The sequence below is a fragment of the Panulirus ornatus genome, chromosome 59 (assembly GCF_036320965.1).
Source record: "Panulirus ornatus isolate Po-2019 chromosome 59, ASM3632096v1, whole genome shotgun sequence".
In the NCBI taxonomy this organism is placed as follows: domain Eukaryota; kingdom Metazoa; phylum Arthropoda; class Malacostraca; order Decapoda; family Palinuridae; genus Panulirus; species Panulirus ornatus.
The window spans coordinates 8,444,818-8,469,759 of NC_092282.1; the positions used below are offsets into that span (position 1 = coordinate 8,444,818).

A 24,942-nucleotide genomic window follows, 5' to 3' on the forward strand; every position below is an offset into this window, starting at 1 on the left:
AAGGTAAAAGTATTAGGCTTGGCAATTCATCATTACATTATTTCTTAAGAATTTTTCATGAATCTTTCCAGGGCACATTACAGTGACTCTTATTCCATGCAATCAACAAGACTGGCATTATTTGTTGTGGGTTTTCTAACTCCCTAACTAAATTGGACAGCTAACTGACACAAGAGCAGAAGCTTGATGTCTCAAATTCAGTATGGAATCCTAGAACACACACACACACATACATAAAAAAATCAAAACATTCTAACTTTTCACATAAATTACAGAATTCTGAAACATAATGAAAATTTAGCAAATTGCATTTCTTTCACTAGCACATATCATACTTTCTTATTCTAATACCAATCACAAGTTCCTAAATTCAAATGAGGGATGTATTTGTGATGTTTAAATAAATAAAACTGCTTATCATACAGTAATTTGTATCACATGCATATATAATGTAATTATGACAGTTATGAATCAATAAATATATATGACACACTTGGTTGTAGTACTGCCAACTATTGAAAACTGAACTACTTTTGAGGTAAAGGTCCAGTATTCACAGAGATGCATCCTCTTAGTGAGTTTAAAGATTCTCCCAGCAATGTATGAGAAATGAATAACACAAAACCTATTCACATAGACATCCATGTATATACTGCAGAGTCAACAAAAAAGTACTGCTATACGTGTCTGACATAATAAAATACAAGACAAGGAGTTCTAATACTTTCTCTTGGGTGTTGTACTGGTATACCTGCTCATGTTATTTGGTGATGTCAGTAATTAGATAGGAAAGTAATAAAGTACAACAGAGGATGTGAAGGAGCATCCCTTCTAAATTCCTATGATATGCTATCTGTGATAATGAAATCTTTCTTATGTTTTGTTATCAAAATATCCCTGAATGGCTAATACTTTTGTAGAATAACAAGGAATATATGATAAGACTGAAATAAAATATAAAACAATAAAAGAATATTTGGAAAAATCTTGCAAACTTCTAGAAGTCACTTTTCATCAAAAATATTGCAGAAAATAATTTAGCATTATCACTGTATCTCATTTGTGTTTCATGTTAAGTCTCTATCATTTCTGTGTTCCAGTTTCTGTAACTGTTTACTGACACAATTACTGACGAATGGTACGGCCACAACACCCAAATACAACTTAAAGTCTGATTCAATGAAACATGTTATGAATCTAAATCTGTGTCTTGAGCATTTATGAATATTCATTCTCCAAAGATTTGTAATCAAAGAAAAATTATGGATGTCCTGACAATATTTTTGTCTACCTGACCAATGTTTCTCTCAGCTAGACTATATATTTTCTTATGACATTTGTAATTTCTTTCCCTTTTAATATTGTGTTCTTCCATAACCACATAGAAAATGGCAACTAAACCCTTTAGCATTCTGAAATGCTTCTTAGAATGAGTATCACCAAAGTAGTGAATTACACTTGTTTATCCTATTTCAATGAACAAATAGTCTTTACCATTATCTTAAAGAATTAAACAAAAGAATAAGGCACATGGAAGGGATTTTATCATGTATAAGAAATGCAAAAAATAAACTTAAGTACTGATCATACCAAAACAATCGGAGAAAGACTGCTCATTTAGAATCACAATAAATCCATGAGTAGCAATACTTTTTTCCTGACTGTTCATACAATTTATCCCACTCATCAGACTAGCTTAGTTATACAAATTTTGTCAAATTATCCCATGATATTTATATCAAAGGTACAAAGTGCAACTGTTGACAAGAGGATACCGTTTCTGAGAATACGATGAATATTTTCTTTCATAAATATTATTATTACTATTATCATTATCATCATCATTAGACAGAGCTTTAGTGCACACTGTTGCACTAAAATGATATGACTAGACAGTAATGCAATATGCCAAAACAACAGCACTGACTACTCTACATTACCTGGTGATACCAAAGTTTCTGACCCTCCTATACAATAACATACCACAAGAAGACAATATATAGAAAATATATGAATATATATTGATTTTTATGTTTGTTGCAGCTCAGTACGATTATTAACAAATAAGACAATAAACAAAAGTACTGTCTTTCTCCCTTGGCATCACTGGCATTAATAAACTAAGACTATAAGATAGGAGTAAATGATTAAGGGCAGCAAAAGAGTATAACAACATATCCTTCATGCTAAAAGGGTGCAATTGCTTAGTATGCTCATGATTGTTAGGCAGAGAAACATCTCTCTGAAAATGTTGCAGTACATATCTGATTCAAATAAGTTAAATCAGCGATACATATCTGATTAATAAGCTAAAACAGAGAAAAGAAAATGTTCATTATCTATAATAATATCTAAAATTCCCATCTCAAATGCATAAGAGCAACAAATAGTATCCCTCAAATGGTGACATCAGATACTCATAGTTTACATTCAAAGATCAATTTATGCTAAAAGCCTTTCCCCATCTCTCACCTTGAAATTCATGAGCTAAATCTACTTTTCCTTAAAAACACATTACTCATTCCTTAAATAGATTTACCTTGAACAACTGAACTCCAATAACTGCAAACATAAACTCCAGAAGGCAGGTAACCAGCATGATGTTGCCAATGGTCTTAATAGCCACTATGACGCACTGAACTACATGCTAAAAGGTCCAATGATCCAAGGGAGTTTCCAAAGTCCATCATCATATAAAGGGAGAAAAGAATATGAGAAAGATTAATAACTGGAAATAAACATTGTGTGTATCTGCTGGTAAATTAACTTTCTTAAAATGAAAATTATTCAGCTATACACCAACTAATAAGTATACAAGATAAGAATATAACTTCTACATAGTGGAGGAAACAAAGCATTCAAAACAATTAGTTTTATGTCAGCAATATCATAAGTAATACAACCAAACATGCTGACAGATTGATTGATAAACAAACTTGAGGCCTATCAATTATCAATCTTGTGTGATCTATCCATCTACCTATCTATATCTTTGATGCCTTTTCCCTTCAGGAACTCCCATTAAGGGGGTGGCCAAGGCAAAAGAGTTTCCAATAATCCCTGTTCTTACATGCTTCCCTTGCATGCACCAATCTGCATGTTCTTGCACCATTTCTCTCCCTCAAGTACTCTTCCATCCCATTTCTCCATGCCACAGATGGAGGTCTTCCTTTCCCATCAACCCCTTTAAACATGATATCATAATCTTGTAGAGCCCCTGTCTTGCATTCTTTCCACATACCCAAACCACCTTAAAATACTATATTTCACTCACTCTACCACTCCATAATTCGTTCCCTTTGCATTCCCAGCCATACCAAATCTCTCATACACCCCCTCATTACTTTCTTCATCCCATCAAGTCATACCACATGCTCCTCTCAAATTACTTATTTCGGCAACCTGGATCCTTGACCTCTGTGACTCATCTTATGTCTGCATAGGTCAGGGTCTGGAGGAGTATACTATCCCTTAGTCCTTTCTTCACTTCCTTACTTGAATTTCTACCCCTCATTATTCTATCAACGGACACAATAACTCTTCTATCCTGTACTGCTCTCTCACTTATCTCTCCTTCCATTTCACCAATTGACCCACGATAGCTCCCAAGTACTTAATTCTGTCATCTCTTCCAGTCTCTCTTCCCTCATATCTATAACACAGTTTAGTAAACTTTATACTCTCATTCTATTTCCTTTCAAACACCATTACTTTACATCCACACTTATTTTCAATTGTCTATGATGCCACACACAAACTTCTGCAACTCCTCTTCATTTTCGGCAAACAACACAGTATCATCCACAAGCAGACTTGTCACTAACCATCACACCTCACCACCACACTCTATCTGTACATACACCCCTTTCCCCTAGTTTTGCTTTCATCTCTCTTATCACTCCATCCATATACATATTCAAAAGCGATCGAGACATCACACAGCCCTGCCTCACACCTACATCTCACCTCTCCATCCACTCCATTCCTACACATGCATTTGTTTTTGTAAAGAAAGCTTTCATACCATTTCACTACTGTCTCCCTACCCCATATATCCTAAAAACATCCCATAAAGCACTCCACTCTACACTGTTATATGTTTTCTTCAGATCTTGTGTGCTTTAAACAAATTCTTAATCTCTGTATCTGCAGTCCTATGACTTACACTAAATTCTACACCTGATCACATACATATCTCAAATAACAACACCTGATACAGAGAGAATAAGGGAGCGACTGTACTTCTATATAGTAAAATGAGATACATCTCTTACATCTTATCCTATGTTGGTCATCTGGAGAGTTTACACTGGTCACAGCATAATATTTTTCCAAGAATGAGTTACTCATCTAACTGAGATTAAAAGCTTAACTCAATCATGGGAATATAAAAAAATTCCGGCATATACGTTTAAGGATTATATCAACATGTACAAATAAAATGCATATAAACATACCCACATACACACAGAGAAAGAAAAGATGACAAGGAGGATTATTTCTAAGTTTCAGATAATGCTTGCATATGGCCCATTCAACATTACATAATGGGAAGAGTAACTGCAGGAAAGAAGAGCATGGTGATGTTCATAATATAAAATCAAGTAAAGGATTTCAATGAGCTGGAGCAAATATTCAATGAGAACAATGAATAAACACTCAGGACAGTACATGAAGCAGTAAAACATAAGCTTCATAGATTATGATGGTGATTCTAATTACAAAGAGACTGACAGGGAAAATCTGGATTCTCATGAAGACAGAAAGCCATGGAGACACAAGTTCTTCAGGTATACACATAAAATTTCCTATACTAGCATATCACTGAGCACCACAATTAGAGGGACTGATATACCATCATTGTTACATCTTATCTTCTCACAGAGTAGCATGGATACTGAGAACATCACATACGATGCAACAACTGGAAAAAATGATTATGTAACACTGAAGTTGAATAATGTGGTGAATGTGGACATAAAAATAGCAGAAGTGAAACCTGACTCAGAGAGAATACAATCACAGAAATCATTCAAATTTCAATAACTTCTATCATAAAATAAACTACGAAACAGACATCCGTATCCAGGAACCAGACACTGTGGTGGAAGGTTCTGTGAAATTTACAAGAGAGGAGAAGGAACATGGCTATGTTTAATCTTAAATACAGATGAAAGATGGAGAAATGCTTCAATACATGATGACAAAATGTGAAGGATCTTAACCATGTGCTGTGGAGAAGACAAGTAACAGACTAGCTAGAACTTGAAAGGTACATAGAGCAGGAAGGAAAGGAGGAACAAAAAGAAAAGAATACTGTGGAAAAGGCAGGATAATCCAAAAATTTTCATTAAATCCATTGAAACAAATTTTCAGTTAAAGAGGATAATAGGGCTAAAGAATCCTGACAGAAAAGCTGTAGGGGATTATGTGGAGATATGTGAGGAACTGACTATGGGATTATGTAGAGATATGTGAGGAATTGAATCATAAGTTCAAAAGTGCTTTCACAGTGAAAGATAATAAGCCCTATAGATAGAATGAAGAGGAATTCTTAGGAAGCACTGAAACATCTAAAAAGACAAAAGTAAAGTAAAAAAGGGTCTTGAGCAATATAAAGCCCTGATGAAATATCTCCCTGGGTCTTGATCAATATAAAGCCCTGATGAAATATCTCCCTATGTGCTAACAATATGGGATGATACACTCAAAAAACTACCTGATATGTTGTTTAAGATGTCTCTAAAGAAAGGAAAAGTGCTAAGGGAGTGGAAGAGCAAGCTTCATACCTGCCATAAGAAAGAAGACTGGGAGAATTTGCTGAACTATTGACTGGTCTTCCTGATGAGTGTGTCTGTAAAGTACTGGGAAAGATGTGAAAGAATTACAGGGAAAGCAGATAATGTGCAATGAGCCTCTAAAATTTCTAAAGGAGATTGAGCTCCATTTCAGATAAAAAGAAGGCTGGGTGAACTGTGTGTATCTGGACTACTAGAAAGCATTACAAACTGTATTACATGGTTAATTGGTTAAGAAGTTGTATCTTCAGACAGGAATAAAGGGGGAACTACTCCAAATCATAAAAGATTATCTTGCAGAGGAGAAAAAAGGACACATGTCAGTGACCCTTCTCAAAATAGGATAAGGTCACCAATGGCTTGCTGCAAGGTTCTATTCTAAGACCATTGCTCTTCTTGATCTATGTACATGACTTGCCAGAAAGACTGGAATCCTAGCTGAATATGTTTGCAGATGATGCAAAAGTCATGTGGGTAAAAAGTGTGGAGAATTGTATCGAATTCCAATGAGACCTAAACAATCTCCAAAGTTGGTCTAATATATGGTTGATGAAATTCAACCATATTTTTACCAGAAATCTCTGTATTTCCTTATATGCAAATATTATTATTATTATCATACTTAATCGCTGTTTCCTGCATCAATGAGGTAGCACCAGGAAACAGACAAAGAATGGCCCATCCACTCAAATACACATATGTATACATAAATGCCCATACATGCACATATATATATATATATATATATATATATATATATATATATATATATATATATATGGCAATGAGAATGAATAAAGGCAGACAGTGTGAATTGTGTGCATGGGTATATATGTATGTGTCTGTGTGTGTGTATATATATGTGTACATTGAGATGTATAGGTATGTATATTTGTGTGTGTGGACATGTATGTATATACATTTGTATGGGGGTGGGTTGGGCCATTTCTTTCGTCTGTTCCCTTGCGCTACCTCGCAAACGCGGGAGACAGCGACAAAGCAAAATAAATATAAATAAATAAATATATATATACACATAAATGCCCATCCATGCACATATACATACATATACATATCATCATATACATACATAAATGCATACACAGACATATACATATATACACATGTACATATTCATACTTGCTTGTCTTTATCCATTCCTGTCACTACTGCTCCACACAAGAAATAGCATCAATATCCCTCGCTTCAGCGAGGTAGCACCAGGAAAAGAGACAAAAAAGGCCACATTTGTTCACAGTCTCTTGCTGTCATGTGTAATGCACTGAAACCATAGCTCCCTATCCACATCCAGGCCCCACAGACCTTTCCATGCTTCGCATGTCCTGGTTCAGTCCACTGACAGCACGTTGACCCCAGTATACCACATAGCTCTAATTCACTGCTTCTTGCATGCCTCTCACCCTTCTACATGTTGAGGCCCCAATCACTCAAAATCTTTTTTCACTCCATCCTTCCACCTCCAATTTGGTCTCTTGCTTCTCCTTCCCTTCACTTCTTACACATATATCATCTTAGTCAATATTTCCTCACTCATTCTCTCCATGTGTCCAAACCATTTCAGCACACCCGCTTCTGCTCTCTCAACCACACTCTTTTTATTTCCACAAATCTCTCTTACTCTTTCATTACTTACTCGATCAAAACCACCTCACACCACATATTGTTCTCCAACATTTCATTTCTAACAATCCATCCTCCTCTGTACAACCCTATCTATAGACTATACCTTGCAACCATACAATATTGTTGGAATTACTATTCCTTTATTTCTTCCAATTTTTCTCTATTCAAACTTAAATCCCAATTAACTAGTCCCTCAACCCTATCGAAAATAATACCCTTGCTTTTGTTCACATTTACTCTCAACTTTCTCCTTTCACACACTCTTCCAAGCTCAGTCACCAACCTCTGCAGTTTCTCACTAGAGCTGTAACATCGGCAAACAACAACTGACTCACTTCCCAGACCCTCTCATCCAATACAGACTGCATATTAGCCCTTCTCTCCAAAACTCTTGCATTTACCTCCCTAACCACACCATCCATAAACAAATTAAACAACCATGGAGACATCACACACTCCTGCGGCAAACCAACATTCACTGGGATCCAGTCATTTTCCTCTCTTCCTACTAGTACACATACCTTACACCCTTGGTAAAAACTTCTTTGCTGCTTCTGCCATCTTACCTCTCACACCATATACTCTTAAACCTTCCACAAAGCATCTCTATCAACCCTATCATATGCCTTCTCCAGATCCATAAATGCTACATACAAATCCATCTGTTTTTCTAAGTATTTTTCACATACATTCTTCAAAACAAAAACCTGATCTCACATCCTCTACCACTTCTGAAAGCATACTGCCCTTCCCCAATCTGATGCTCTGTATATGCCTTCACCCTCTCAATCAATACCCTCCCATATAATTTCCCAGGAATACTCAACAAACTTTTGCCTCTGTAGTTTGAACACTCACCATTATCCCCTTTTGCATTATGCATGCACTCCAACAATCCTCAGGCACTTTATCATGATCTATACATACACTGAACATCCTTACCAACCAATCAACAACACAGTCACCCCCTTTTGTAACAAATTCCACTGCAATATTATCCAAACCTGCCGCTTTGCTGGATTTCATCTTTCACAAAGCTTTCACCACCTCTTCTCTCTTTACCAATCCATTCTCCCTGACTCTCTCACTTTGCACACCACCCCAACCAAAACATCCTATATCTGCCACTCAATCATCAAACACATTCAACAAACCTTCAAAATACTCACTCCATCTCATTCTCACTTCATCACAACCTGTTATTACCTCCCCACTTGCCCCCTTTACCGATGTTCAAATCTGTTCTCTTATCTTACACACATTATTTACCTCCTTCCTAAACATTTTCTTATTTTCGCTAAGGTTTAATGATACTCTCTCACCTCAACTCTCATTTGCCTTCTTTTTCATCTCTTGCACCTTTCTCTTGACCTCCTACTGCTTTCTTTTATACATCTCCTAGTCATTTGCACTACTTTCCTGTAAGTATTGTCTACATGCCTCTCTTTTCTCTTTCACTAACAACCTTACTTCTTCATACCACCACTCACTACCCTTTCTTATCAGCTTACCTCCCACCTTACTCATGCCTCATGAATTTTTTGGGCAAGCCATCACTGCTTCCCTAAATACATCCCATTCCTCATCCACTCCTCTCACAGCATTTGCTCACACCTTTTGCCATTCTACACTCAGTCTCTCCCAGTACTTCCTCACACAAGTGTCCTTTCCAAGCTCATTTACCAATCTCTCCTCCCCAACATTCTCTCTTCTTTTCTGGAAATCTCTACAAATCTTCACCTTTGCCTCCACATGATAGTGATCAGACATCCCTCCAGCTTCCCCTCTCAGCACATTAACATCCAAAAGTCTCTTTCACATGCCTATCAATTGACATGTAATTCATTAGTGCCCTTTGACCATCTCTCCTACTAACATACATATACTTAATCTCTCTTTTTAAACCAAGAATATACAATCACCAGTCCTTTTTCAGCACACAAATGCACAAGCTCTTCACCATTTCCACTTACAACACTGAAAACCCCATGTACACCAATTATACCCTCAACTGCCACATTACTCACCTAGGCATTTAAATCACCCATCACTATAACCCAGTCTTGTGCATCAAAGCTGCTAACACTCACTCAGCTGCTCCCAAAACACTTGCCTCCCATTATCTTTCTTCTCATGACCAGGTGCATAGGCATCAATAATCACCCATCTCTCCATCCACTTTCCATTTTACCCACATCAATCGAGAATTTACTTTTTTACAACCTATCATATACTCCCACAACTCCTGCTTCAAGAGTATTGCTACTCCTTCCTTAGCTCTTAGCCTCTCAACTCTTGACTTTACTCCCAAGACTTTCCAAACCACTCTTCCAATTCACCCTTGAGCATCATTTCACTCTGAGGCGGAACATCCAAATTTCTTTCCTCAAACATACTACTGATCTCTCTTTTCTTCTCATCTTGGTTACATCCACACACATTCAGACACCCCCAATCTGAGCCTTTGAAGAGGATGAGCACTCCCCGCTTGACTCCTTCTTCTGTTTCCCTTTTTGGAAATTCAAATACAGGGGGGGGAGAGTTTCAGCCCCCTGCTCCTGCCCCCTTTAATCACCTTCTACGACATGCGGGGAACATGCAAGAAGTATTCTGTCTTCCTTCCACATTAAAAAAAAAAAGTTAGGTTATACAACTAAATAACTGCATACTGTAGTACTGCCATGTTGTGAATCCATGCTTAATATTAAGTCATTTCTGATAACCCAAATATTCATCATTTCCTTTTTTTCAAAATCATCACTTACAAATAACTAAATGTATATGTTTCACATATGCAACAATACATATGTCTACTAGCGCATTTTTCAGAGCATTTATACCACTACACACTGCGTGTCATCTTGTTAACCTTTTGGCAAATAAGGCTGAGTAATGTATACTACATTTCTAACCCACCAAGATGATGATCAAGACTTCTACAAATAAAAGCAAAGAATAGCAATGACTCAGGGCATTAGCAGTTCAAACTTGCTCTATATGAGCCAACAGTACTCTCCTAAGGGCACCAAATTCAGGCAAGGTATAAGAATGGGGTATTTCATTACAGTACTTGAACATAAATGTGATTTTACTTAAATGCAGGCAACCTTCATGTGGAATATGATTCCAAACAATTTTCCCAGGGCTTGTAGGGAAGCTATATAATACTTAGCTTTGGCATTATAAATGAAATCCCTGAAACATCTCTAAATAATTCATTGTAAATGGAAAAGAATACATGAAGTAATAAATCGCAAATATAAATTTTTCACATCTTTCGCTTTTGTTATTCCTTTTTTGCACCATACAGGGAGTTTTACAGTCTTACAACCCCAGCCCTAGAACACTCTCCACTGTCATGCAACCTCTTGAATCTATGTATAGTCTCTGCATTAACTATGTACTCATACAATCTGCTCCATTCATCTGCCACTCTTTTACTGTAAAAGTGTTTATGTCATTATTTACAAGTTTCTATCCCGACATCCCCTAAAGTACTATTAATTCTGGTATCATCTTTGTTGCTCTCCTTTGAACCTACTCCATTTCTTTGTGCTTCTTTAGGTGAGTTGACCAAACCTGAGAAAAATTTTCTAGTTTTGGTCTCATGTAAGAGCTGATTAGCTTACTAAATATTTCCTTATTCATATACTTGAAAGCTACTCTGAAATTTGCCAGCACACAGGTAGGGACAATGCCCACTTGCAAGTCCCTTTCACAAAGAGAATCCACATGCTATTTTCTGCTAAGTAATAATCATATTGAAGCCATCTTTCATTTTGCCCCATCCTCATTACTTCACATTAGCTTGGGTTGAATTTCATCAACCATGTTTCAGACCAACTTTGTTGTCTGTTTGGGTTACTTTGTAAGTTGATGCAATCCTCCTTGCTTTTCAATTTCCTCATGACACTTGCATCATCTGTAAACATATTCAGGTAGGATTCTATACTTTTAGGGAAGTCAATAATATAGATCAAGAGCGATAGTCTTAAAACCAAACCCTGAAGCAATCTTCTGGTCACTTCAACCCATTTGGAAAAGGGTTCTCTGACACACATCCCTTGTTCCCTACCACTGAGATAATCTTCTATCCAAAAAAGCAGTAAAAATTTCTGCTTGGTAATCCAGCTTCTGAAACAGCCTCCTACATGGTAAAGTGTCAAGTGCTTTCTGGCACTTCAGATACAGACAGTCCACCTAGCCTTCTCTTTTGTCCAGGATAGATCTCACCCTCTTGTAAAATTCTAAAGAGGTTAGTTACACATGACCTCCTTTTCCTTATAATCATATTGTCTCTCACTTTGTAGAAAGTCATCCACTTGCTTTCAAATATTCTTTTCCAGAACCTTACTCATTGCACTTGTTAGTGAGACCAGTTTGTGTTTCAACGCCTGTTCTTACATATAGGTATGACCTTTACCTTTTTCTTTCCGTTGGCACTATGCCTCTGTCCAGTGACATCTTGAACAGTAATTCAAGTGGTCTATCATGCATACCTACACATTTCTTTAGCAAATATGATAAAATTTCATCAGAACCATGAGTAGTGTATGGGTCAAGTCCTTTTTAAAATTCTGGTAATATCTTTTCTACATATCTCAACAGTTTCCAAAACCTCCTACCAACTCCATCTCACTAGTGTAATGGCAATAGTGTCTTCCTCACATAACCTTACACTGTCCTAAAAAAAATTTCCCTCTGAATTAAGGTCCTTAACCTGATTAGCTGCGCTTTAACTGACAGGTGGCTCCTGATGAATCTACAAAAATAGTTTTGGACTTTCACCTGCCTTGTCCACAATATTCTTTTCAAAGTTTCTTTGTTCATCTTTTCTTATCCTGCTATACTCATTGAGTGCTCTCTTATACCTTGCAAATGCTAGCTGACCAGAGTGGTACGTACATCTTTGCCACTGCACATACTGAAGCTCCTTTGCTTTATAACATCTTTTGTTAAACAATCCTTCCTCTTTCTTGTCATTCCCTCTGTATCTGAAGCTTGAAGTACTCATGCCTGTACTCCTTCAAAGTTAATTTCACACAACCTCTCAACACAACATCCTGGTTCTTGGCTAATGAGTTCCATTTCCTGATCTAAGTTACCTTTGAAATTACTGAGGACTGTCTAATTTTCAGCTAAATCTCCTCTTTATTTTCAGTCTCACCTCTGCTTGTTTAATGTCCTCTTTTACCACTTATTCAAACTTGAGGACTACAAGATTACTCCTTCCAACTGGTGTATTGTTCACAACGTTCTTTCTATCCATGCAAGTATGAGCAAAGATAAAGTCTAGTGATGATAGTGTATAAGTCCCTCTCATTCAAACTTGAGAATTACAAGATCACTTTTTCCAACTGGAGTATTGTACACAATGTTCATAATATCTATGCAAGTAAGAGTGAAGACAAGGTCCAGTAATGATGTACAAGTCCCTCTCACACTATGGTCTGTGACACAGGAAATCTTCCTACACACACTCTAAAAGCTTGTGTCTGCAGGTCTCCATATCACCAGGAGGATCAGTGTTCCATGGTCCTTCTCATCATAACTGAAATTCCACATTATCAATACTTTACCATCTTTAAGAGGTGTGTTCCATGGCTTCATGTACCATCCTGGTTGTTCCTACTTTATCACTGTATATTTGTTCTGGTTCATTGCAATTCTTTGGATACTAGTAATACTACCATGCTCTTCTTCCCTACAATTAATTTTACCATTAGGTATTATCTGAATAAGCAATCTTTCACTATCATTTGAAACTTTATGTTCTCTTTCATTAAGAGGGCTAATCTTTCCCTTCTTTACATTCTCTTTCCATCATTGCTGTAACCTACCACTCTGGGTGGAATAGGTGAGAGCTTATCTCTTTGTTAAGCTTAGTTTCCACAATTCCAATAATACCAGGTAAATCTTTCCTTATAAAATCCTTGAATTCCAGTTCTTAACCACTAACTGTTAACCCATCAACAACTGAGTACATTACTTTCAGTCTGACATTACTATCTCTTGACACTCCTACCCTCTCTGCAATTCTAGCAGGGGTGCTTCATCCTCTTGCCAAATTTGGCATCTCTAGTTTTTTATCTTCTCACTGTACTCTTTACCTTCCTCCCTCTCTTCCTTAGATCTATCACACTTGATGAAAAAGCCATTGAATTCCACAATGCCTTTAGATTCTTAGCTTTTCTAAGTACTTCCAGTCTCTTAGCCTTTATTTCCAGTCTTGCTTCAAGTCAAATGTTACCATAACCGGTCACCTCCTAATATCTTAGTTATAATCTCAAATTCTTCTTTCCTTTATCATAAAAGTCACTTCTGGCACTCCTACAACCTCCAGCAATCTTTAATATGCATTTCTTCCTCCTTTTCCCTTTCGTCCTTATCCAATGTATGAGCTTCCAATCTAAAAATAGTCAGTGATTTGCATCTATAAACCTCCTGCTTTGCCAATCTTACTAATTTTGATGCCACCCATATTTCAGCTAGATCCCTCAGGGTGGTAGTGTCAATCTCTATGTCTCTAAATTCCTATTTTGACAAGCAAACACTGGTCCTGTATTATCTGTACTTTTCTAAAACTTCCATCATCTTGCCCATATACTCCTAGATTGCTTCATCTCTAACAATGCAGATTACTTTTTCAACCATTTTGCTCATTTTCCTGTGTACCTCCATCTGTGTCACCTAGGTCTATGATCCTCTTTCTTAATTCAAGCTTAATGCTCTGCTGCTCTCCAGAATCTGCTGTGTGTGTGTGTGTGTGTCCTTTCTACCTGAACAGCTTTCAAAATCATTCCAGGAGATTAAGCATGCACATTTACTCTTTCTTTTATTAGAAAGTCTCCTGGCAATTCCTTGACCATATTAACATCATCAACTAATTTTTCTTTTGACTGCACAGGCTTTAGTACATGTAGAGAACACACATCATACTTTACCTTTTTTTATTGGCTTCTTTTATCTGATTTGTTACCACCTGGACCAAATCCCCTACACTGTTTCTGTTCCTCTCTAGTCTATTGTTTCCCTTCATGGTCCTTGAAATGTTCCTTTATTTTTCTTAACTCTAGCTCTAGTTGTGTTATCCTCTGACCTTGCTCCTTTACAAGTTTCCATAGCATCCCCAAACATGAGGCATCTGATGTTATCATGTCTATCCTTTTCTTTGCATTCATCTAGATCTTGTCCTCTCTTTGCCAAATTTGTTCTGGTGGATGGTTTTGGTATATTTCTTTAACTAAACCCATACTATTCATTTCTGGTTCAGGAAATGCTAGAAATTTTAAATCACCTCATAAAGTAAAACTAGTAATAGTCAATGAAGATTAATAGAGTAAATTATCCTACAACCCAAAGAAAACTTGAATGTCTTTTTATAAAAAAAGAAAAAAATTCTGTTCCCTTTAGCAAGATGCACTTTCATACACTGACTTCACAGTGTTATCCACTCACTCTCTTACAAATTGGGTCTCTATAAAATGAGACAGATAAAAGAAAGAAAATCTTAATTTATTCAAGTTGGCAATACTCCATTCAATTTGAAACTGTGAAGCTTCTACTCCCAATCCACTATTAAAATCACAAAATATGGCATTCTCAAATTGAATATCTAATGTATATACCACTTAGGGGACCCTTCATAATGTAATCATCCCTCCTGAAAAAAGGGATCACCAACTGAACCTCTTGGTGAAGTCCTATGAATTTGCGCCCTAATCCTCAAGAGTCATTATTGCAAAATGCCACCCTATGAGACGTATGAGGACCCAGGGTACAACCTGCAATTCTAGTGTTAACTTTGAATGCTAAGGACCCAGGGTACAACCTGCAATTCTAGTGTTACCTTTGAATGCTATCATTTCACTTTGAAATTTTTCCATCATCCTATCTAATGTGCACTCCATGATAAAATTGTCAGACCACACCCATCTCTAAGGTTACACGATGAAACTCTGCATGGAGAAAAAACATATTTTCTCCACTCTGCATGGGAACTTGGTTTTTGGAAAAATCTGTGTTTAATGGATACACTCTCAGAAGATCTCACGGTATACTGGAAAAATAAAGATGTATTCACAAAGCCACCCAAAGTCCCCTTTTTTCATTTCCACCAGGAGAAAGTATACATGAACATAATCCCTTCAGTAATGTTACTAAATCATTATCATTATACAAAAATTTTATTTCAAAGTCAGTAATGTAATTGCAATGATGTGCCAAGAAAAATATTTCCTTTACCAAATCATCAGAACTACAGTCTTTCAACAAAATCTTTTTCATAAAGTTCCATTCAGATTTCTTTCCTTGTGTGTTTATTAATATGATACTACATTTAGTTACTGCTGAAAAGGTATTGCACGTGTGGAAAACTTTCACTGAAGTGTGAGACCCTCTGGGCCTGGGCCTAAGCCCTAGTATTTTAATATCTTACATCCCATTATCCAATGGGCCTCACCCATGAGCACATACTGGACATCAACTTTGTCAGATACTCTATATATCTATCTATATTTCTAATGCTCGTTCCCTTTGGGAGCTCCCTCAAGGGGATGGCTTCAGCAAAAGAGTCTCCACCTACTCCTTTTCATTTATTATACTAATCTAGGTTGATAGTAATGATAAAAATCATAACAAATAATTTTTTCTTATACATGTTTACAGTTTCCTACATCAGCAAGGTAGTGCCATCAAGACAAAAAACTGGCTTCATTCATTCACATCTATCCTCAATTGTCATGTATAATACACTGAAATCAAAGCTCCCTATCTACAACCAGGTCTTGCAGACCTTTCTGCACATTCCCCATCTGATTCATAAGCCTTCGTTCATCCCACTGATAGCACATCATTCCCTGGATACCACATTGCTCTAATTCACTCTATCACTGGCATACCTCACACTCCTCAGCATATTCAGGCCCTGAACCCCCAAAGCATCTTTCACTCTATCCTTCCACCCTCTCTTTGGTTTCCCCCTTTTACTTATTTCCTTTACTTCAGACACATGTACCTTCTTTGTCATCCTTTCCTCACTCATTCTCTCCATAAGTACAAATCATTCAAGCACACCCTCATCAGCTCTCTCACATATTCTCCTTTTACTAACACAATTCTCTCTTTCCATATCATTTCTTATTTGGTAAACCATCTTTACACCAAATATTGTCCTCAAACATTTCAATTTCAACAAATCCACCCTCTTAATATTTTTGCCTAAGGTCCATGCCTTGCATCCATACAGCACCAACAGGACTACTATACCATCTAACATACCCACCTTTGTCCTTAAAGACACTGACCTCTCTTTCCGCACATCCCACAATGCTCCCAGAGCCTTTGCTCCCTCACCTACCCTATGGCTCACTACAGATCCCATGGTTCTATTCACTTCCATATCCACTCCCATGATCTAAAACACTCCATTTCCTCCCAGTTCTCTCCATTCAAACTTTCACTCCAAATAACCCATCTCACTTCACTGCTAAACCTAATAACCATGCTTTTATTCACATTCATACTTAACTTTTTCCTTTCACATAGTCTCCTTAAATCAGACAAAAGTTTTTGCAGTTTTTCACCAGTATCTGCCATGAGCACAGTATCAATGGCAAACAAATGACTCATCTCTCAAGCACCTTCAGCCCCATTAGATTGTGTATCTGCTCCTCTCTCTAAGACACTTGTGTTCACCTTGTTCATCAGCCCATCCATGAAAAGATTAAACAGACATGGTGAGATCACAAACTCCTGAAAAAGATCCACCCTCACCTGGAACCACTCATCCTCCTCTCTTCCTACGTGTTCACCTTCCTCATCAGCCCATCCATAAACAGATAAAATGACATGGTGAGATCACAAACTCCTGACAAAGATCCACCCTCATCTGGAACCCATCCTCCTCTCTTCCTACTCACACACATGCTTTACTTCTTTGATAAACACCCTTCACAGCTTGTAGCAGCCTTCCTTCAAAACCATATATTCTCACATGCCCCTTTTTCATGCTCAATCACTTTCACAATCGTCTTCCTAGCTATATCATTTCATCCATTCCAAAATTCTCAACAACCTTCAACATCGCCTCTACCAAATAATGCTTAGATAGCCCTCCCGCTACCCCTCTCAGCACAATCACATCCAACAGTCTCTCCACAGCATGGTTATCAAACAGGACAGTACAATAAAACCCCTTTCAATCTTTCCTACTCACCCATGTATTCTTAGGTATGTCCCTATACTTAAATCAGGTATTTGTAATAACCAGTCCTTTTTAGGCAAACAGCTCCACAAGCTGTTCACCATTCTTATTCACAGGACCAGGTACCTAACCCTATGCTCCCTTATCATACCCTTAACTGCCACATTACCCATTCACGCATGCAAATCACCCATCACTAATACTTGATCCCTTGTGTCAAGAGATGATATATTCAAAAACTCTCTCCCAAAACACTCACTTCTCATCCATAGTCCTCTCATCTGCAGGTGCATGAACACTAATAATAACCCACCTCTCATAAGCCATTTCCAGTTTTATCCACATCATACTGGATCACACTTTCTTGCACTCTTTCACAACTCCTTCAGCATCCCATCCCTTCTTTAGCTCTCACCCTTACACTAAACCCTAATTCTATCCTTGATACATTCCCAAACAATTCTTCCCCTCCAGCTCTGTCTCACTCAGAGCAAGAAGACTGTTTCCTCTCCCCAAACACAGTACTTATCTCTTTCTTCTTCTCATCCTGGTTACAACCACACATACAATCAGCTTGGCTACTTCTGTTCCAAATTATAGTGATAAAAAGTATGATGCAAGGGTTCCTTGCAACCCCTTCTACCTCCTTCTCTTACCTTCTAAAACATGCAGGAAATATTTGGAAAGTATTCTTTCTCCCTTATTCCCAGGGAAAGAAAATGAATAATTCTCCATCATAATACTGATAAATTATAACACTGATAACATAATAAAAAAACAATAGAGGAACACATCAAATCTATAGTATTTTAAGGCCTATGTCATCCATATACAGTATTTTCTTTTTGAAAAGTTTTTATCGAGGATGTAAGGCATGTGTACGTGTAGGAAGAGAGGAAAGTGATTGGTTCTCAGTGAATGTAGGTTTGCGGCAGGGGTGTGTGATGTCTGTACTTTACCATCATAAGTCAGGTTTTATGAACTTTATAGAATATGATGAGAATAACATTCCAAGAGATAAATTAGTCTTTGAATTTTCCATTAGATGGCTATAACTTAGTTACTTGAATTATTCACAAAGAATATTTTTCCTGCTTGAATATGCCTCTGCTGTATCAACACTTTCATGAACTAATGACCTATGTCTTGTCTTCCCAAAACTCTATTGGTGATAAATACATTGTCATTATCTTTGAATTTCACTTAAAATCAATTTACATTTTTCATCAATTATTTCTTATGATGGTTAACTTGCACACAAAAAGTTTCCATTGTCTTTGTGAATGAACAAGACTTAACATGTTGCATCTACTGTATTTTCTTTTCATACAAGGATTAACCATGTCTAAACTTTACCATCAAAAGTCAGATTTTGTGAACTTTAAGGGAAATAATGAGAATAACATTCAAGAAATATATGTCTTTGAATTTTTCCACAAGCCTGATTTATTCATGGAATATTTTCTCCTTGAATATGCCTTTGCTATATTAATACTTTAATGAACCAATGACAAATTTCTCATCATCTAAAAAATATATGCACATGAAAGAATGATAAACACACTATCAATGTCTCTCAGGATAAAAACAAATCCATTTATTCATCAATCATGTCTTATGATGGTTAACTTGCACACAAAAAGTTTCCATTGTCTTTGTGAATGAACAAGACTTAACATGTTGCATCTACTGTATTTTCTTTTCACACAAGGATTAACCATGTCTAAACTTTACCATCAAAAGTCAGATTTTGTGAACTTTAAGGGAAATAATGAGAATAACATTCCAAGAGATAAATTAGTCTTTGAATTTTCCATTAGATGCTATAACTTAGTTACTTGAATTATTCACAAAGAATATTTTTCCTGCTTGAATATGCCTCTGCTGTATCAACACTTTCATGAACTAATGACCTATGTCTTGTCTTCCCAAAACTCTATTGGTGATAAATACATTGTCATTATCTTTGAATTTCACTTAAAATCAATTTACATTTTTCATCAATTATTTCTTATGATGGTTAACTTGCACACAAAAAGTTTCCATTGTCTTTGTGAATGAACAAGACTTAACATGTTGCATCTACTGTATTTTCTTTTCACACAAGGATTAACCATGTCTAAACTTTACCATCATAAGTCAGGTTTTATGAACTTTATAGAATATGATGAGAATAACATTCCAAGAGATAAATTAGTCTTTGAATTTTCCATTAGATGCTATAACTTAGTTACTTGAATTATTCACAAAGAATATTTTTCCTGCTTGAATATGCCTCTGCTGTATCAACACTTTCATGAACTAATGACCTATGTCTTGTCTTCCCAAAACTCTATTGGTGATAAATACATTGTCATTATCTTTGAATTTCACTTAAAATCAATTTACATTTTTCATCAATTATTTCTTATGATGGTTAACTTGCACACAAAAAGTTTCCATTGTCTTTGTGAATGAACAAGACTTAACATGTTGCATCTACTGTATTTTCTTTTCACACAAGGATTAACCATGTCTAAACTTTACCATCAAAAGTCAGATTTTGTGAACTTTAAGGGAAATAATGAGAATAACATTCAAGAAATATATGTCTTTGAATTTTTCACAAGCCTGATTTATTCATGGAATATTTTCTCCTTGAATATGCCTTTGCTATATTAATACTTTAATGAACCAATGACAAATTTCTCATCATCTAAAAAATATATGCACATGAAAGAATGATAAACACACTATCAATGTCTCTCAGGATAAAAACAAATCCATTTATTCATCAATCATGTCTTATGATGGTTTAAATGGTGTGCCAGATGTTTTTCATTCTCTTTGTGAGTAGAGTGTGAACAAAACTCAACCACACATTATCCATTATCCTCTTCCAAGCTACCTAAGAACCATTTGCATTGTGTCTGGGAGGTATCTTTACAGTGTTTTATTGGTATTTCTTACAATCTTTTGTAATTCTACAACTAAAGTTATTATTCTCAATACGTTTAAGATGCAGAGGAGTTAGGAGAAAAGCAAATATAGATAAATATATAGAGGAAACAGGGAAAAAATATCGTAAAAAGTGATGATGGTCCTCTCTCTCTCTCTCTCTCTCTCTCTCTCTCTCTCTCTCTCTCTCTCTCTCTCAAATTCAGTGTTTGACGTACACTATGGAACAATCACTTATAAATAAATTCATATTAAAAATGATGAATAATGACTGAAAGTAATGTTACCAGTTACAACAGCTTGTAAACACTAAAATATTGGCAGAGCAACAGCAGTAACAGCTAGGTTAACATGGGGTAATGCCCCTAATCTCATTAAAGTGTTAACCACTTCCTTGGATGCAGCCATGTAGGACTGAGAAAAATATGTTTTGAGCTGAGGTGTTTTGACAACTGTATTGTTTTAGGCCTCAGCAGTATAGAAAAAAATAGGCCAAACTCAAATAGCAGTCACAGTATGAAAACGAGGACAATTGACTATAATAGTTTGACAGAATAGTGGATATTATGGGGAGCTGGGCAAAATGAAGGTGCATAGAATCAAAAGTAGCGCTGGGGTCCCTGTCCAAGGTTCTGGGTAGGCTTGGAAAGTGTGCTCTACATGTCCTGACACAAGCTCACCCAGCTTGATGTCACTAAGCTTATCTACATAGTTAAGTCGGTACTTGAAACTGGTGCCAATGAAATGTGTGCATGTGAAACCATGGATTCTGAGCCCATGCAAGGCAGAATTCAGAATGTTGAATGACAACAATCACAGTTCAAGAAATGGGGTCCAAGAAGTGTAGAGCTCACTCCCTATACAGTACAAGCTAAGACTCACACACACACAAACAGCAATCACACATATATGTACAGTATATTTACTGAGTCTTTTCTAACCTTTTAACTCCTCTAAATGGATATCTATGTAAGGTTAGAAACTCCTTTAGATGTATATAAATCTATGCTTTGAGTTCTGTGACTCTATGTCAAGGCTACCTGCCAAGTCAGTAAGTCACTCATCTCTACACATGCCATAGACAGAACATTCTCATAAACTTTCAAAGATGAAAACTGAGCGGCTTACAGCTAGATGTATAAGACTAGAAAGATACTGATCCTGAATCACTTGATAATGATGATCTGTCTTTGAATCATATAAAGAATGATTCAATGGAAAATGAGTCTTCTAACATTGCAAGACGACCAATGAAGCAGGAAAAAAAATTTTCTAGCACAAATGAAGGCAGTGTTGCAAGCATCCATATGACTCTGACAAAACAGGAATAAAAAGTTTTTTCATTGTTGCAGTGTAGGAATAGCTTTGAAAGTGTATTGCTAACCTGCTTACTAAGATAGAAATTCTTGCAAAAGGCAATGCAATCATGATAAGACCTTGTTTTCTATACTTTCTTCACTTATTTCGGTATTCATCTATTCTTAACAAATGGAAATTGTGATAAATCCAAATACAAATATTCTCAATCTAATTTGATTATCAATTACAAAACTTTTGTTCAAGAGATTGATTTTTATTATTATTATTATACTTTGTCGCTGTCTCCCGCGTTCGCGAGGTAGCGCAAGGAAACAGACGAAAGAAATGGCCCAACCCCCCCCATACACATGTATATACATACGTCCACACACGCAAATATACATACCTACACAGCTTTCCATGGTTTACCCCAGACGCTTCACATGCCTTGATTTAATCCACTGACAGCACGTCAACCCCGGTATACCACATCGCTCCAATTCACTCTATTCCTTGCCCTCCTTTCACCCTCCTGCATGTTCAGGCCCCGATCACACAAAATCTTTTTCACTCCATCTTTCCACCTCCAATTTGGTCTCCCTCTTCTCCTCGTTCCCTCCACCTCCGACACATATATCCTCTTGGTCAATCTTTCCTCACTCATTCTCTCTATGTGCCCAAACCACATCAAAACACCCTCTTCTGCTCTCTCAACCACGCTCTTTTTATTTCCACACATCTCTCTTACCCTTACGTTACTCACTCGATCAAACCACCTCACACCACACATTGTCCTCAAACATCTCATTTCCAGCACATCCATCCTCCTGCGCACAACTCTATCCATAGCCCATGCCTCGCAACCATACAACATTGTTGGAACCACTATTCCTTCAAACATACCCATTTTTGCTTTCCGAGATAATGTTCTCGACTTTCACACATTCTTCAAGGCCCCCAGAATTTTCGCCCCCTCCCCCACCCTATGATCCACTTCCGCTTCCATGGTTCCATCTGCTGCCAGATTCACTCCCAGATATCTAAAACACTATTTTTTCTCCAGTATTAATAAGAAACAGTAAAAAAATTTCAAACCATATGTGTACTAAAAAAAAAAAAACGTTAATTTTCTTATGCCACAATATTATTCAAGATCTAACAAACAATCTATAAGATGTATACGAGAGTATTTCCATATACACCATAAAGAAGCTGAGTTATGAAAAACATATAATAACATGCCTTGCGAGTTGTGAATTCATGCTCAAACTTAATCTGTCATTTCTGACCGCCCACACTCTTACTGTTTTCTTTCTACATAATACTTCACATACACAGCATCATCATGTAAAATCTTTCAATTCCAGACATATACAAAATATGGAAGTATGGCCACATCTACATGACCTTTCAGCAAATAATTGTTCATAAAGCACCGAAGATCAATAGCAAAACACAGTTCTAAATTGCCAGGATAAAATCAGGACTTTTTCAAATGAGAGCAATGAAAAGCAATGATGAATAGCTCACATGCCTTAAACCTATGACCCTAAGCAGGCAGGAAGTACTTTCCAAGGGTGGGCTGTATAAAGAGGTTGAATACATTTTTTAAACAACTGGAAAAACTGAGATTCAAAGGGTTGGAAAGGGAATCTAACTATGGAGTTAATTAACTTATCAATTATCTAAGATGTATATGAATATATCCTATTTTCCATTTGATATATGAAAGTATCATTTTCTTCTGCTGTGCTAAGTAGCATACAGAATACTTGTGTACATAATATTTAGCTTGCATTTTAGTTCACACTTTGGGATAACTTTTACTTGATTTTTCTGATTCTGTGAAAAAAAAATTAAAAGCCATAAAATCAATTAAGAACATTTAAGTTTTTTCTAAGTAATCTAACCCTCTTATCTATCTGAACTATAAACAGTACCTTTTATTGAAAACTCTAAATACTGACATCTACATAAGTTGAGAAAAAATGTAGACAATATGATTTCCTATTCCATAAAACTTACAATATGAATACTTCAGTGTTTGTATAACAATAAAATGCACATGATAATACTGACATATCACCCAAAATGAAGGAAATATTCTATCTACCATTTCATACCTAATTCCTCTTCCTTTAATACACTTTAAGGCCTTTTTTTCTGTATAAAATCCTGATTCTTTTCTTCACTAGCCTCCTTCCTTTATGATACATAAAGTTCTCATTAATCTGAAGTTACTCAATCCTCTGTTTAAGCTTCATTTCTCTTCTTCTTTCTCTTTCATACTTGACTGCCATTTAATGTGTTAGCAAGGTAGCACCAGGAACAGACGAAGAAAGGACACATTCACTCACATGCATTCTCTAACTGTCATGTCTAATGCACTAAAACCACAGTTCTCTATCCACAAACAAGCCCCAGAAACCTTTCCATAGTTTCCTTAGCCATTTCAAACTTCACTCTACTCCTTGCATGCAAATCATCCTCCTGCATGTTCAGGCCCTAATCACTCAAAACCTTTTTAACTCCCTCCTTCCATCTCCAATTTGGTCTTCCTCCTTCCCCTTGTTCCCTCCATCTGACATATACATCCTCTTTGTAAATCTCTCCTCACTCACTCTCTCCTTTCGTCTAAACCATTTCAGCATACTCTCTTCAGCTCTCAACCACACTCTTTTTATTACCACACATTTCTCTTACCTTTTTATTACTTACCTGATCAAACCATCTCACACCACATTTCATTTCCAATAAATTCATCTGTGGCCAATACCTTGCTCCCAGGACCTCCTTCCCTTTGCCCACCCTGTGACACTTCTGCTTCCTTGGTTTCATTTGCAACCATGTCCACTCCCAGGTATCTAAAACATTTCATTTCCTCCATTTTTTCTCCACTCAAACCAACACCCCAAGCAACCTGTCCCTAAACCTTGCCACCAGTGCTGTATCATCAGTAAATTGCAACTGACTCACTGGGAAAGCAAAGAAGTGAAGACTCATGAAGATGAGGCGAGTCTTTGTTTCTCTACCTTCCCATAAAATTTTCTTAATTCTATC

At 36.7% G+C, this 24,942-nt stretch overlaps 1 protein-coding gene across 45 annotated transcripts in view; it reads right to left on the reverse strand.

Moving 5' to 3' along the window:
• LOC139767191 (muscle calcium channel subunit alpha-1-like) overlaps nucleotides 1–24,942 on the reverse strand; it is a 1,449,841-nt gene that overhangs the window by 383,387 nt on the left and 1,041,512 nt on the right. For all 45 annotated transcript variants that reach the window (XR_011717010.1, XM_071696301.1, XM_071696297.1 and 42 more), the window contains one exon: nucleotides 2,540–2,647. Coding sequence is in view for 44 of the 45 variants with exons in the window: in XM_071696301.1 (XP_071552402.1) it covers nucleotides 2,540–2,647 (108 nt within the window). In the remaining variant the exon portion in view is untranslated. The remainder of the gene's footprint in view (nucleotides 1–2,539; nucleotides 2,648–24,942) is intronic.